Source organism: Lepidochelys olivacea (genome assembly GCF_965140295.1).
Source record: "Lepidochelys olivacea isolate rLepOli2 genome assembly, chromosome: 8".
Taxonomy (NCBI): domain Eukaryota; kingdom Metazoa; phylum Chordata; order Testudines; family Cheloniidae; genus Lepidochelys; species Lepidochelys olivacea.
Genome location: NC_140418.1, coordinates 75090727 through 75106114, shown reverse-complemented (window position 1 = coordinate 75106114; position 15388 = coordinate 75090727). Strand labels below are relative to the sequence as shown.

General features: G+C 43.2%; 2 protein-coding genes across 6 annotated transcripts in view; one reads left to right on the top strand and one right to left on the bottom strand.

The window, feature by feature from the left end:
- The window catches only part of GLMN (glomulin, FKBP associated protein), a 46200-nt gene extending 43591 nt beyond the window's left edge, over nucleotides 1-2609 (bottom strand). For all 3 annotated transcript variants that reach the window (XR_014712581.1, XM_084635757.1, XM_084635756.1), the window contains exon 1: nucleotides 2487-2609. The gene's annotated coding sequence lies outside the window, so the exon portion shown is untranslated. The remainder of the gene's footprint in view (nucleotides 1-2486) is intronic.
- RPAP2 (RNA polymerase II associated protein 2) overlaps nucleotides 2493-15388 on the top strand; it is a gene marked incomplete at its 3' end in the record, with an annotated part of 70415 nt that continues 57519 nt past the window's right edge. For all 3 annotated transcript variants that reach the window (XM_084635754.1, XM_084635755.1, XM_084635753.1), the window contains exons 1-6: nucleotides 2493-2659; nucleotides 5567-5612; nucleotides 6454-6568; nucleotides 8125-8223; nucleotides 9847-9912; nucleotides 14159-14247. In XM_084635754.1, the coding sequence (XP_084491880.1) occupies nucleotides 2596-2659; nucleotides 5567-5612; nucleotides 6454-6568; nucleotides 8125-8223; nucleotides 9847-9912; nucleotides 14159-14247 (479 nt within the window). In that variant the 5' untranslated portion in view covers nucleotides 2493-2595. The remainder of the gene's footprint in view (nucleotides 2660-5566; nucleotides 5613-6453; nucleotides 6569-8124; nucleotides 8224-9846; nucleotides 9913-14158; nucleotides 14248-15388) is intronic.

Sequence of the window (15388 nt, the reverse complement as noted above, 5' to 3'; positions counted from 1 at the left end):
ATGAGCTATATACTATGCTAGCCTTTCACCTGTAGAGGGAGACTGGCTCAAATCCTTCCCATTGAAGGCAATAAGACTACTCACATGCATAAAATTAAGTACACGCTTAAATCTCTGCATAATGAGGATCGCTGCCTAATGCCTACTGGATACTTGTAAATCTCACATTTTTATTTAATAATAAAAAAAAAAGCCTGAGGATTTGTTATGCCTACATTTGGGCGTGCAATCACTGTGTCTGTACACACATCCAGTGATTCTGCATGCAAATGGCTAGTTTAGTGCCTAAACTAAACCTATCCGAAACACGTAATCTTGATATTTATGCAACATACACAGGTGCACAATTGCATACACATTTTTATATACTGTCCTCATGCATTCCATTTCAAATCTTGGCCTCACCCATTTCACATGATATATTTAAACAACTACATTAATTTGGTCCATAAAACAAACATTATTAAGTCAAATTGTACTAAAAGCATCCAAATTGTATTTAGATTACTAAAAGAATAAATGCGATAGACTAATTTGATAGACTATATTGATAGTCTACTTACATTTTATTTCACTGTGGGCCAACACTGAACCTAGACTTGTCAGTTTCACTTTGCAGTTCTCATTGCCCCATAAGTGCTGGAATTAGGAGTGCTGCCACACCCCCTGTCTTGAAGCAGTTTCTGTTATATACAGAGTTTACAGTTGGGTTCAGTGCCTCTTAGCACCCCCTCTATAGAAACTGTTCCAGCGTTAGGGTTTCCAATTTTGGTTGCGCGTATTCCTGGAGGTCTCATCACACCACAATCTTTAATTAAAGCTTAATCTTTAATTCCTGGAGACTCCAGCCCAATCCTGGAGGCTTGGCAACCCTATCCAGCATCCCTGCATTGCACTAGCATGTGCTGTTGTGTTTTGGTTCACAACACTGCAAGAGCAATGGTGACATTTCCCCAGAACTATTTTAAATTTGTTTTAAAACAAATGTATAGTCCCTATTTGGGGCCCATCATTGGGGCCTATTTGGCACAACATCAATCATGCCAAAATCATGGGGCTGAGCTCTGTGCTGCTGTAATGGTGTACTGGCTCAGGGCTCATTGCAGAATTGGCGCCTAAGTGATTAATCCAGTTGTCAATATCATCTTATTCTTTTCCCTAATTTCAGTGGGAGCTGGACAGGTATCTAAGTCATTATGAAAAATTACATATTAGCTATACTTGATGAACTCCCGTCACTCATTTATAATATTTTTCACCTATTTTGATTTCAGACTTGACACTGCATGCTCTCCATAAGAACAGTCATACTGGGTCAGACCAAAGGTCCATCTAGACCAGTATCCTGTCTTCCAACAGTGGCCAATGCCAGTGCTTAAGAGGAAATGAGCAGAACAGGGCAATTATTCATCCCCTGTCATCCACTCTCACAGCAGTCAGAGACTAAAGACACCCAGAGCATGGGATTGCATCCCTGACCATCTTGGTTAATAGCCACTGATGGACCTATTCTCCATGAATTTATTTCATTCTTTTTTTAATCTAGTTATGGTTTTGGCCCCCTAGCACATCCCCTGTATCTCCAAATACACAGAGGTCTAGTACAGGCTCTGTTCTGAACTTTTAATTGAAAGCTATTTGAATTATTTAACTTTCCACTCCACTCCCCAAATGGATAACTCCAAACACACACAAGGAATTTCACTGGAGTCTGGGGGTTACTTAAAGAATCCGAACATCAATGAAAAATGCGACTCAGTGAGGGAATTTATTCCACACGGCTGTCAGTGCCTAAAAAGGATGAAAGCACCTAGCATCCTCCATACACTTTGGGACACTGACACTGCAGCATCCGCATCGCCGCTAGCCACACTTTGGGTATGGAGAGGATGGGCTGTATGGGATCCTCTTGGACAAGGTTCAGCACAGTAGTACGTGGGATTATAACCCATGCACTGCGTCACATCAGACGCTGCTCAATACCCCTTGGCCTAAAATAATGCAACTGGTGTCTCTTAAAGCAATAAGCAGATCGCCGTTCCCGCCAGAGGCCAGGGCTGCGGGGGCATCGCCCTGAAGGAAGAGAAAGAGGAGACCGTCTGGGTGGCTCACGGCAAAATCCTCCAGCCAGAGGCGGAGGCTGTAAACAGGCCTGCGAGCTCCAGTCCTCCAACCAGGGGGGCGGGCGGGGAGGGTCGTTGGGAGTCTCCTCATCCGGCCCCTCTGAACCAGCTCCAGGGGACACGTCTGGGGAGCTGCCCCGGGTGAGGCTCGGCTCGGGGGACAGGGACAGGCCCAGTACCCCCCATGAGCAGAACGTGCCGGGAGAGGAATAAGGAGCCCTCCGCCAGGGGGCTAAAGCCCGCAGCAGCAGCCGCTCCGCTCCCCAGCAAGGCTCAGGGCCCGCTTCGCCCGGCAGCGCGAAGCCTCCTTCGCCCCAGCCCCCTCCCCGGGGCGGCAAGCACTGCGCGGCGCCTGCCTCCTACCTAGCGTGCGTCCGCAAGAGGCCGCGCTGGATCGAGCCCCGTGTGCCGCGTCTCAGGCTCCGCCTCCCACGGCGCCGCGGCGGGTGTGAGAGGTCAGGCCGGGCGGGCGATGATGGCGGCGGCGGCGCCGCTGCGGGTCGGTGCGAAGGCGAGGTCCAGCCGGAGACGCGCAGGTAGGATTAGTACAGCCCAGTCACACACACGCACGCACCGCCGCTTCCCGGGCTCGTGGCCTCGTCCTCCCCGGCTCCGCGCAGGGGACTGACCCAAGCCGTCCTGGGGGGAGGGAGGTGTTAGTGGTTGGCATAAACAGATTAAGCAATCGCTTAGGGCCCCAAGCAGCTCAAGCGCCCCCCCCCCCACATTATTAGTATGTGTTGAGGGGGGCAACAATATTCCAGTGTAGGGCTCCCAGAGTATTAGCACCAGCACTGGGGGGGCTCTGTGGCTGGCCCAGCCCTATGGCATGGCCCAGCCCTGTGGCATGGCCATCCCCACTCCTGGCCCAGTGGTGTGGTGTGCCCTGGCTGTGGCGTTCTCAGCTTCTAGAATCATAGAATATCAGGGTTGGAAGGGACCTCAGGAGGTCATCTAGTCCAACCCTCTGCTCAAAGCAGGACCAATCCCCAATTTTTGTCCCAGATCCCTAAATGGCCCCCTCAAGGTTTGAACTCACAACCCTGGGTTCTCCTGTAACTATATCCTGAGTAGGACCCTACCAAATTCGCATCTGTGAAAAACACGTCACGGACAGTGGAATCTGATCTCCCTTATGAAATCTGGTTCGATGAAGTGAGCTGTAGCTCACAAAAGCTTATGCTCAAATAAATTAGTTAGTCTCTAAGGTGCCACAAGTCCTCCTTTTCTTTTTGGTCTTCTGTATGATTTTACCCTATACTATACAGATGTCACTGGGGAGACTAGCCTTTCCCAAACTGGGGCTGGTTGTGGGGGGCGGTTGCAAAATTACTGTAGGGGGTTTGCGGTATTCCCACCCGTACTTCTGCGCTGCCTTCAGAGCTGGGCAGCCAGAGAGCGGCAGCTGCTGACCAAGGGCCCAGCTCTGCCGGCAGTAGCGCAGAAGTAAGACTGGCAATGCTGTACCATGCCATCCTTGCTTCTGCACTGCTGCTGGTGGCAGCACTACTTTCAGAGCTCGGCTCCTGGCCAGCAGCCACCACTTTCCAGATGCCCAATTCTGAAAGCAGCGCTGCCGCCTGCAGCGCAGAAGGAAGGGTGACAATACCACGACACCTCTACAATAACCTTGCAACCCCTCACAATCCTCTTTTGGGTCAGGACCCCTACAGTTACAACACTGACATTTCAGATTTAAATATTTGCAGTCATGAAATTTAGGATTTTAAAAATCCTATGACCATAAAATATACCATAATGGACCGTGAATTTGGTGGGGCACGAATCATGGGTCATGGTGGAAATTACCATATCTCATTGTTAGTGAAGCTTGGCCAAAAGGGGGTGTCTGTATCCCAGGGAAGATGGGATGTTGGACAACGTTGATGTAAAGGCGCTTGGCATTAGGCCACGTGCACCAGCATCCATGAGAACGACATGCATTGCTCCTTTAGGGATGTGGCTTGCTGGCTGCAACTTTCACTTGCTTCCTCCATGTAAGGACCCTGTTGTGTAGCATCATTAAGGATGGTGTCAACCTAAGTTGTTTGAAACTAATCAAATAAAACAAGCCTATTTTCTGATCAAGCACCATTTAAATGGTATGTTTTGAAAAAGTGTTAAGTGTTAAAAAAAAAAAATCTCCCCTTTTTTACATAATTCTTTTCTGCTTCTCTTTCTGTATAGAAGTTTCCTTTCAAAAGGGAGTGGCTGGCTAAGGGGAAACAGTAAAATTGCTTTGTGTCAAATGCTGTCAGCTGCACAAAGACGACAAGCTGGGGAGGCAGAAAGATATTGGAGGGGTGTCAGGACTTTTGCAGGGCTTGGTTCTAAAACTTTTTTTAGTTACAGGAAACTTAGGTTGCATCTACACTAAGAATGTATCTAAAATTTCCTACACCTTCTGCCACTTGTGCTACCAATGGGTTGGGGAAGAGGAGCTAATGTAGGTCAAACCCCTGTTAAAGTCAGCAATGTTCCACATGGGTGTAGTGCACGTGGCACCTGTTGCAGAATCAGGGGTCATATTATTTCACCTGTTCAGAGCAGATTCAACCAACGTCAGGGGGCAGAGAAAACAGTGGCAGCCAGTGCCTCGTCTACATTGGCATTTCCGCAGTTGCTGTTGCCACTGGAATTACAATGGTGGGAAATGTTACGGAAGAATCCATAGGACGGGGTGGCCACATGCGGCTCTTCAGAAGTTAATCTGTGGCTCCTTGTCTAGGCACCAACTCCGGGGCTGGAGCTACAGGCGCCAACTTTCCAATGTGCCGGGGGGTGCTCACTGCTCAACCCCTGGCTCTGCCACAGGCCCTGCCCTCACTCCACCCCTTCCTGCGCCCTCCCCTGAGCCTGCTGTGCCCTCCCTCCTCCCCTCCAGAGCCTCCTGCATGCCACGAAACAGCTGACTGGGAGGGGGAGAGGTGCTGACCGGCGGGCGGGAGGACCGGGGTTGGGGAAGCTGATGGGGAGCTGCTGATGAATTACTGTGACTCTTTGGCAATGTACATTGGTAAATTCTGGCTCCTTCTCAGGCTCAGGTTGGCCACCCGTGCCCTAGGAAATACAGTTGTTACAAAATCTTCAGGAAGAAATGTGACACCACCATCCCCAGTTAATAGTATCCCCTTAACTTGTTTTTTTGAACAATGTACAGGACTAAAATGATTTATTCTTCCCTGTCCTGTAGTTTGCCAGTAGATAGTGTGCCAACTTATTATTTGGTCTTGCTGCTGAATATTTAACTAAAAACTGCTGCAGCTATCTATTTAGAAACCCCAGAAGCACAGGTTTCCAAGCAGTTGCTTATGGTTTGGCTTGTGTGCAAATATTTCTTCCCTGAGGCTACTTTATGTATGGAAACGTATGAGCCACAAATGGATGTTTTGTTATTTTGAAAGTTAAAAGGTACATTGATTTATATATTATTTTATTACTAGGAAATAAACAGTCAAGTATTTTGAAAAATGAAGATGCAGCACAAAGGTATGATGCCTAGCTAATGTTATATAGTAATAATAATTGTTTACTTTAGAGTTCTCACCTCAATGTCTTTTTGCTTTTTCAGAAATTTCAATAACTGTGTATAGAAGATACTTACCATTCTAATAATATTTAGCAAGTTTGTCTGCTATTCAGCACTGTAAGATGATTTAAACAACTCCGCAGATTTGTCTTGAGTTATCATATGCACACCTTTTCCTTCCAACCTGTCTCTGTCTGAGTTCTTTTCATTACCTTCCTAGGCTCTTCATCCCAGTCCCAATCTTCTTGCCCAGCCAGTCCCATTGCAGTCCCAGACTTCCTCCTGCTCTGGGTCCCGGTCCCAGTCCCCAGCTGTTCCACCTGAGGGCATGAAGGTTTTTGTTCTTAAAAGAAAAATGTCGCCCACTAACCAGAGTACGTGTGAGAAAACATTTACATGCTGCTTTTCTTACAGTCCTGACTTCTGGATGCTGTGCTTCATTTACTATTTACTTGGGCACTGGCTCAGTTACGTATTAATCTTGTTACAATGATGTGTTTACTTCCCAAATGAACTGTTTTCTCCAATAAAGATTGTTCAGGCTGCCTGTGGGAGAAGCCCTGGATACTTCTCCAAGAACTTGGCGGAATGCCAAACCAAGTTTGGAAAACTCACTTGATGGTTCCTGGTTGCTACAAAGTTCTAGTCTAAGTGGAATACATTGCTGAGGTTACCGTAGCAAAATGCATACCGGATCATTAAAATGCTACACTTCATATAGGAGAGAGACAAAAGATATGTTTGAGAGAATTGTGTATGGTAAAGTGCTGTCTATGTAATTCAATATTTACTCTATTGTAGGAAAGCAGCACTTGAGGCTGCTATTAGAAAGAAGATTGAATATGAGAAAAAAGCTCTGCATGTTGTTGAACAGCTATTGGAGGAAGATATTACAGAAGAGTTCCTTGTGAATTGTGTATGTGTTTCTTTTACAAGGTCTTACGCTAATTTGTGTCCCTAGCCCCTGTTTGCCAGAAGCTGGGAATGGCCGACGGGATGGATCACTTGATGGTTACTTGTTCTGTTCATTCCTCCTGAAGCACTTGGCATTGGTCACTGTCGGAAGACAGGATACTGGGCTAGATGGACCTTTGGTCTGACCCAGTATTGCCGTTCTTATGTTTTTAAAGTTCTTTTTAATTCTTGTAACAGATTTGTTTGGGTAATAACCATTCAATCATCCAGGGTCTCTTTCAGTGCTAATGTACCCTCTGTTCTTGCTTTTAATATTTCCACTGTGAAAATATATATGTCTTGTTTTTAAAAGCTTGGCTTAGCCAGCCCTACTCATGATGAGTATTGCTTACTCTAGGTGAGTAGTCCCACTGCCTTTAGTGGCTCATGGATTCCAGATTGACGAGTGTGGTGTAAAACGTTAGGATCAGATCATCTCCTCTGTGGGAAGGGGCTTTAGAGAAAGGCCCCATGGTACCATCCTTTGACCCATATGACTTCCCTGGCACCATAGCTTCATTAGAACAATGGAAGGACTACCCGTGTTGTGGTTGTTCTAGGTGAGGTTATGCAGAAAAGACAATACAGCTCCAGGTTGTATATCTTTTCTGACTACTCCCAGTTGGCCCTGCAGAACTTAATATGTGGCTGAGCCTCCTCTGCACACGGTAGGAGAGAGAGCCATGTGCAGAGGGCCTGCTCTTAATGCGCATATATATGTGTATACATATATATATATGAGATATGATCCAGATCACAGATACTATTATTCAACGTGATGTAAGGATTGTAGAATCTGGCCCAAGGGGAATATATTATGTTGCAAGCGTTAAACTGAAACACTCTTGTGAAGATACCTGACAAATGATCTATTATATTTTATCTCATGTATATGTTAAGTAGATCTGGGCAAACATTTTAGTGGTTGAATCTGAGTTCAGCTTATATAAAACAAGTTCCCTTCTACTTGGTGCTGAAAATTTTTGGCTAAGTATGTACCATGACTTGGGTACTCTTGAAAAATATTTAGCAGGACAAACTTACCAAAAACATCCATATGTTGGGTGTACCGTTTCTTCAAATTGTGCCCAGGGCCATAAGCACAGTTATTTTACTCAGTGTTCATCACTTAAACAATAATATAAATGTAAAAGCATGAAAAGTGTCACTAGATTTATAATGTGTACCATGTAAAAAGTGTCAGTTAAGCTATATACACTGTGGAAATATTAGCCATTTATGGGGGAAACTGCAGAAATAACTTTTTCACAAAATTATCTAAATAAAAATATAAGATGTTTTTAATAGTACTGTATATACACTTGCTCTCATCTTACTGTGTGTGCTCACTCTATTACCATTTTTATCTTTTAACTTCTGCTTTTTAAATAGTAGTGGTTTTACTAATTTTTGTAGTGAACAAACTTAAGCATTCATGTACTTCTGAGTTTTGAGAGTTATGATACAGTGAATACATTTAAAATAAGTCTGTTGATAACTATTTTCTAATGATTTTAGGGAAATTTTATTACCCCATCTCACTATAAGGATGCTGTGGAGGAGCGTTTTATCATCAAACTCTGTGGCTATCCCTTGTGTCAAAATAGGCTAGAAAATGTAAGTTTCTTTTTAATTAATATTTTGATGTTAAGAGCTCTTGAGCCTTTCTTTATCTTTTCCATTCTCTCTTTGTCATTCTAATCATATGATCAGGAATCATTCTGTGTTACTCCCAGGTGAAGGTCCTGTTGCTCCCCACCAAAAATCTCTCTAAAGGGAAAGATTGAATTTGCTCTTTTGGCTATGACTACTGCATGACTGAATCCTTTGTCATCTTTGTAAACTGACAAAGAATAATATGGATTAAACATTATGGATTCATGACTCCAGCTGTGCAACAGGAAAAGTTTATTTCCCATCCTAGTGTTTTCTTTTCTGTGAAAGCACATATCTCCATGGGGAAAGAGGCTTATAATGTTTAAAGACAATATATCCCCATGGATACATTTTAGAACTCTTTGTCACTGTTGGATAGGTTGGCTTCATAGAAGCCTCACTATGTGGGGTTATTGGGGACTCAGAGCCATTGCAGAGGTATAGATCTGTCTGCATAGGCCCACAGGAAGCATAAATGAAACTTCAGAGCCTGAAGTACAGTTGACTTAAACTGTGTTGTAATGCTAGCTGCAGTATAGTAGGTAACTAGTTAAATCCGTTTAATGTTTCTATTACAAGTAGGAAACAACACTTCCTAGATTTTAAAAGTAACAATACACTCAATCCCTAAATTTGACACTTCAAGTAAATTTCCATGATATTGGTATTTGGCCTTTGACATGATCTACTTGTCTCTGGAGTTTAATCTATCTATTAATCTCACAGCATAATAAAAAATAGGACTAGCTCCTGTTGCACAATTGAAGTCTAATGACAGTAGTATCAATTTAGTAATTCCAGTATGGCAAGTATGGTCAGGAAAAGAAAAAATCTATGTTCTGCTTAAATTAAAGTGAAAAATCTGTGTCTTACATATTTCTAAGACTCTTATTTCCATGGGATAAAAGCATTATTTAGCATAAGATTTTCTAGATCAAATGTAAAAGGATATTGCTAATTTCATAAATTTAGACACTGCATCTAATCATTACCCCCAGTTCATGCTTTATAACATACAAGAATGTCTATTTTGTGGCGGGGTTGGGGGATGCAATTTCTGTTACATCTTTGAAATACTTCAATTAAACTGATGACAGATGACCAGATTGTGTTATCCAATACCTTCATCCAGAGTGGAGGATGGGGAGTGTCAAACACCTTTAGCACTATTGTCCCCCTTCCTAACTCTCGGCAAAGAGCTCTCTACTGGGTCAGGTTTGTGTTAGAAGGGAGGAAATCTCTTACATGGTCCTTCCTCTGGCCCCACAGAGATTTACCTATGCTACTATCTTATCTGCTCTGTGGAGCCATCTCTGTGGTGGTCAGAGGGCTTGCCTTGTAGGACAGCTTCATAGGAGCCTCACCAATGTAGGGTTAGAGTGGGGGACTCACAGCTAGCACAGAGGCCTCCTGCAGATCTCCATACAAGTTACACATGAGTAATGTTACTCTTGCAGGTAATCTCATTGGCTTACATATTCCAGTCACCTAATTTGTAACAGTAATTTTTAACATGTGGTTTAAAACGAAAGATTGATCTGAAGTTATAATCCTGGTCTCACTGGTAGGTGTGTCACTTTTTAGGTGCCAACACAGAAGTACAGAGTTTCAACAAAAACAAACAAAGTTTATGATATTACAGAAAGAAAGGTAAGGTTTCAAGTCTTCCTCTAACATGTATCTAATTTTGTCTTAAGTCTCGTACATTTATTTTTGCGACAGCTTTCTTACCAAACCTTGTTTAATCACCAATATACATTTTGTTATTAGCAAAATAGATTTTTACAAACCTGTAGAGTATAAAATAGATAACCTCTCTGTCTCTAGATGCTGCCTACCTTTTAAAGGAAAATGCTATATTGTGCTTATATTTAAAAGGAACACAGTGCAGACAGTTGCAATCCAACAGAAAGATCTTATTTACATGTTAAGTCAAATCTGACAATACTGATATATTGCAGATAAATTTGTGAACAGGTGGCTTTCTCAGCCTCCTCCAAATCAAAGATTACATAGTTTTCATAGGGTCAAAGTTCATCCCCATCATAGAGTTTGATTTTTATTGACAAAGAAACTAACAACAGCATAGCACAGATTCCATCCTAAGCCCTCCCACAGCTTGACTACTCCTAGTGTTCTTTTTTGATTACTCTTTAACTTAGACCGTATTTCTAGGCAACTGCTCCCTTATATTAGCTAGAGAGTTAATAAGCTGTTTGCAGTAGTGAATCAAAGGCATCCCTTGGCATTTCCCAGCAGGATCTATGCAGAATAGCACTGCCAGCCTATCATATGATCTGAGATTTTTCTCTCTCTTCTCTTCATAAATAATGGCCATACTGGGTCAGAGCAGTGATCCGTCTAGTCCTGTATCATGTCTACTGACAGTGGGCCGTACCAGATGTTTCAGAGGGAATGAATAGAACAGGGCAATTTCAAATGATCCATCCCGTCATCCACTCCCAGCTTCTGGCAGTTGGAGGTTTAAAGAAACCTGGAGCATGGGGTTGTGCCCCTGATCATCGTGGCTAATAGCCACTGACAGTCCTATTCTCCATGAACTTATCTAATGCTTTTTTGAAACTAGTGATAATTTTGGCCATCACAGTATCCCATGGCAATGAGTTCCTCAGATTGTCTGCATTGCGTGAGGAAATACTTCCTTTTGTTTGTTTTAAACCTGCTGCCCATTAATTGCATTGGGTGACTCCTTGTTCTTGTGTTATGTGAAGGGGTAAATAACACTTCCTTATTCACTTTCTCCACACCATTCATGATTTTATAGACCTCTGTCATATCCCCCTTAGTTGTTTCTTTTTCTCAGATGGACAGTCCCAGTCTTTTTAAGCTCTCCTTGCATGGAAGCTGTTGCATATCCCTAATCATTTTTGTTGCTCTTCTCTGTACCTTTTCCAATTCTAATATCTTTTTTGAGATGGGGTGACCAGAACTGCACACAGTATTCAAGGTGTGGGCGTACGCTGGATATATATATATAGTAGCATTATGATATTTTCTGTTTTATTTCTATCATATATATTATGATATTTTCTGTTTTATTGTCTGTTCCTTTCCGAATTGTTCCTAACACTCTGTTAGCTTTTTTGACTGCTGCTTCACATTGAGTTGATGTTTTCAGACAATTATCCACAATGATTCCAAGATCTTTCTTGAGCGGTAACGTCTTTTTTAAACCCTGTAATTTTGTATGTATAGTTGGGATTATGCTTTCCAACGTGCATTATTTTGCATTTATCAACATAGAGTTCATTAGCCATTTTGATGTCCAGTCACCCAGTTTAGTGAGATTCCCTTTGTAACTCTTTGCAGTCTGCTTTGGACTTAACTATCTGGAGTAATTTTGTATCATCTGCAAATTTTGCCACCTCACCGTTCACCCTTTTTTCCAGATCATTTATTAATCTGGTGAGCTGCATCTTACAGGTGTGGTCAGATGTTTGGCTGCGTGTGTATGTTCTTTCTGCGTGCTGTACTGACTCTGGCCAGATAGCCCATACGGCAGGCTCCACTTAAACTGCCCAATAAAACCACAGACTCAGTTCGTAGCGAAGGCGCTTGGTCAGATTTATTGTTAATGAAGCATGTTCCTAATGTCCTGGATCAATGTTTACAGGTACACTAACACATATATGCCCATTGCAATGGACTAGCTCACTTAATGGCGGGACTTTCCATTATCCCCTAGGCCAGCCAAAGACACTCCCTCCCTCTGAGATACATTTTTATACACAGATACAAACAAGTTACGTATTACCACTGATGGATTTGGGTGCCACCCTCTGATGGATTTAGGTGCCACCCATTACCTTATACATGTTGGTTCAATCAAAACATCTCTATCCATCATGCTGTCATCCTGACCTTCTCTTTAGGATGGGTCAGTGCGTTCCTGTTATCTTTGGGGAATGTGTTTGGTATTGAGGTGTTCTGGTACTACAGTTGTCAGATATACGGTTTTCGACTGGAACGCCTGGTCGAAAAGGGACCCTGGCAGCTTCGATCAGCACCACTGACCAGGCTGTTAAAAGTCCGGTCGGCAGCACAGTGGGGCTAAGGCAGGTTCCCTGCCTGCCGTGGCTCTGCGCAGCTCCCGGAAGCAACGGCATGTCCCGTCCTGGCCCCTTCACGTAGGGGCAGCCAGTGAGCTCAACGTGCTGTCCACACCCCAAGCGCTGGCTCTGCAGCTCCCATTGGCCAGGAACCGCGGCCAATGGGAGCTGCAGGGGCAGCACCTGCAGACGGGGCAGTGAGCAGACCCACCTGGCCACGTCTCCACGTAGGAGCCGAAGAGGAGAGATGCCGCTGCTTGCGGGAGCTGCTTGAGGCAAGCACCATCTGGAGCCTGCACCCCTGACCACCTCCTGCGCCACAACAGCCTGCCTCAGTCCTGATCCCCCTCCGAACCTCAGTCGCAGCCTGGAGCACCCTCCTGCACCCCAAACCCCTTAGCCCCACCCCAGAGGCCGCACCCCCAGCTGGAGCTCTCACCCTCCCACCCACACCCTGCCCCAGCCCTGACCCCCTTCCCGCCCTTCAAACCCCTCAGTCTCAGCCTTGAGCTCCCTCTTACGCCCTAAACCCCTCACCCCCAGCCCAGAGTCTGTACCCTCAGCCAGAGACCGCAGCCCCCCCTCCCCCCCGTCCCTGCCCCACCCCGGAGCCCGCACCCCCCAGCCAGAGCCCTCACCCCTTCCCGAAACCCAACCCCTTGAGCCAGCCCGGTGAAAATGAATGAGTGAGTGATGGTGGGGAGAGTGAGGGACAGGGAGGGAGGGATGGAGTGAGCAGGGGTGGGACCTTGGAGAAGGGGCTGGACCTCAGAGGAAGGGTCTGGCGGGGCAGGGGTGATAGATTTTATGTAAGTAGAAACTTGACAACCCTATTTGGTACCATTTTTCTGGAATTTGTTTGCTTATATATTTGTATGCTTAGCACTACTTAGGAATGTGTGCTTTTGCAATATCAGCCATGTTCTTGCCAGATTCTGTGAGCAGGGACTGCCTCTTGCTCACAATTTAACTTTGCTTTATATTAGCAAGTTTTAACCATTACTTTAGCTCAGGCCTCATACCAAGCCTTTGATACAAGGGCTTATGTTTCAGGCCCTCTGCCTACTACAGCAGAAGGCACTAACCACCTTATAGAACAAGGTCTGTTCACTGCTTAAACTGTTCTTCCATCTACCTTTTAAAATCTTCAGTATTTTATTTAATTCCTCAATCTTATACCTTTATGGGGATGGGGAAGTGTTGTGGAAAATAAAGTGGCAGGAATTGCAGGTATAATCTTATATGGTGCATTCTTTGAGCTTCATGTTTTGAGATACAGAGCAGATGATGAGATCCACAAATCCAGCATTTGTTCTTCCCAGAGTTGTAAATTGTCAGTTCTCTTTTAGATAGCATGCCTTTTATTTCTATAAAGAGTGCTGGATTTAGCCCAACATCGATAGCCAACTGCTCATTCAAAGTTCAACACTGGCCAGATTACAAATAAAAAGCCACTTTTGCATGTGAATTGTAGTGCGTATCTGTAAACTGTGCAGTAAGTTCTTTGAGGCAAGGATCATGCTTTCCTCTATGTTTTGTAGAGGTCTGACTTCTCTGTTTCTGTATTACCAATGACAATGCTGATGCTTAATACATAATAAAAGTGCAAGGAGAAGACCTATAAGGTTGCAAGGGCTTCTGTGGGGGAGCATGTTTTTGTTTTGAGGTTTTTTGTATGATGGATAATTTTGCAAGGCATTTGTTTTAGTTTAGTAGAAGCCCTTACTGGTGATAGGCTCTTTAAAAATCTGAATATCTATGTTCTTAATAATGAAGTTTATACATTTAAACCAAAATAAATACGCTTTAATATCATATTTTTCCAGTGTTTTTGCAGCAATTTTTGTTACAGAGCATCTAAATATTTTGAAGCTCAGATTCCCAAAAGTCCAGTGTGGATGCGAGAAGAAGAAAGGTAATTTGATCAAGTGTTCTTTTTGTTTATTCTCTGTGAGTTCAGGTACAATACAACTAGGTGTACAACTAGATTATACTGAAACTGAAGAAAATCTAAAACTATAAAAGGCTAATGAGGTGTGTGTTATAAAAGTTGTATATATAATCAAGATGGTAATTTTACTGTATTGACATGATTGGCAATATAGATACCAGTTAACAAAATTGTTCAGGGTCTGATCTGGAGAGGTCCTGAGAAACTACTATTCCTATTAACTTCAAAAAGTCCTTCTTAAATTTGGAATAGGCATTTTTATAAAATATACTAAGGATAGGATTAATTCATTTTATCCTATTACAAGAGTTGTTCTAATCTTAACATAGCACTGATACTGGATTTGAAGTCAGGCCTTAAAAATATGCATCAGAAAACAGAATATAGGACTAAACAAAAAGCAGTACTATATCTTGGGCAAAATCCTAGTTTCCATTCTTTTAAGCAATAGATATGGAGGAAAAGGCAATATGCATTTTGGAAGGGTGTAATTTTGTCATTTCTCTTGGTAAATTGACTACCTGGGTAAGTAGGGAAATAAGTACTTGAAATTAACCAACCAAACCACTGGATGTCACCATTTCACTGTACAAACACCTGCCTGGAGAAAGGTCATACAAGTTTATCTAACTTGCTCAAAAATATTCTCTAAGATACTGGTTTCCAGAATCTCCTGTATTTACCTCTAGTTCAAAATGAGGAAAAAAGCTAAAACTAAATTTTGAGACTGACAAGGTTTGCTAAGAATTTCCTAGACTATAAGCTCTTCAGGACTGGGCCTGTCTGTCATTACTAGCACTCCGTTGATGTTATATAAAAATAATAATTAGATGTAAATCTGTAAAGACTATCTCTGAAATCCTTTCAAGAGCAAAGAATAAAGTTATCTCATTGAAAACCTGCAAATGGAGAATTTTGCATGATACTGCAATATAAATAGTATTTTTGACATGTTATATTCTCATCTTGAGATTTCAGACTTAAAACACTGAGATGAATGGGACAGTTCACATCCATCAGAGCTATTGTTTCTGTGGACTGAAGAAGACAGCACTGCATTGGTTTTCTTTTGGTTCATGTTTAGAAGGTTTCCTTGCAGCCATAG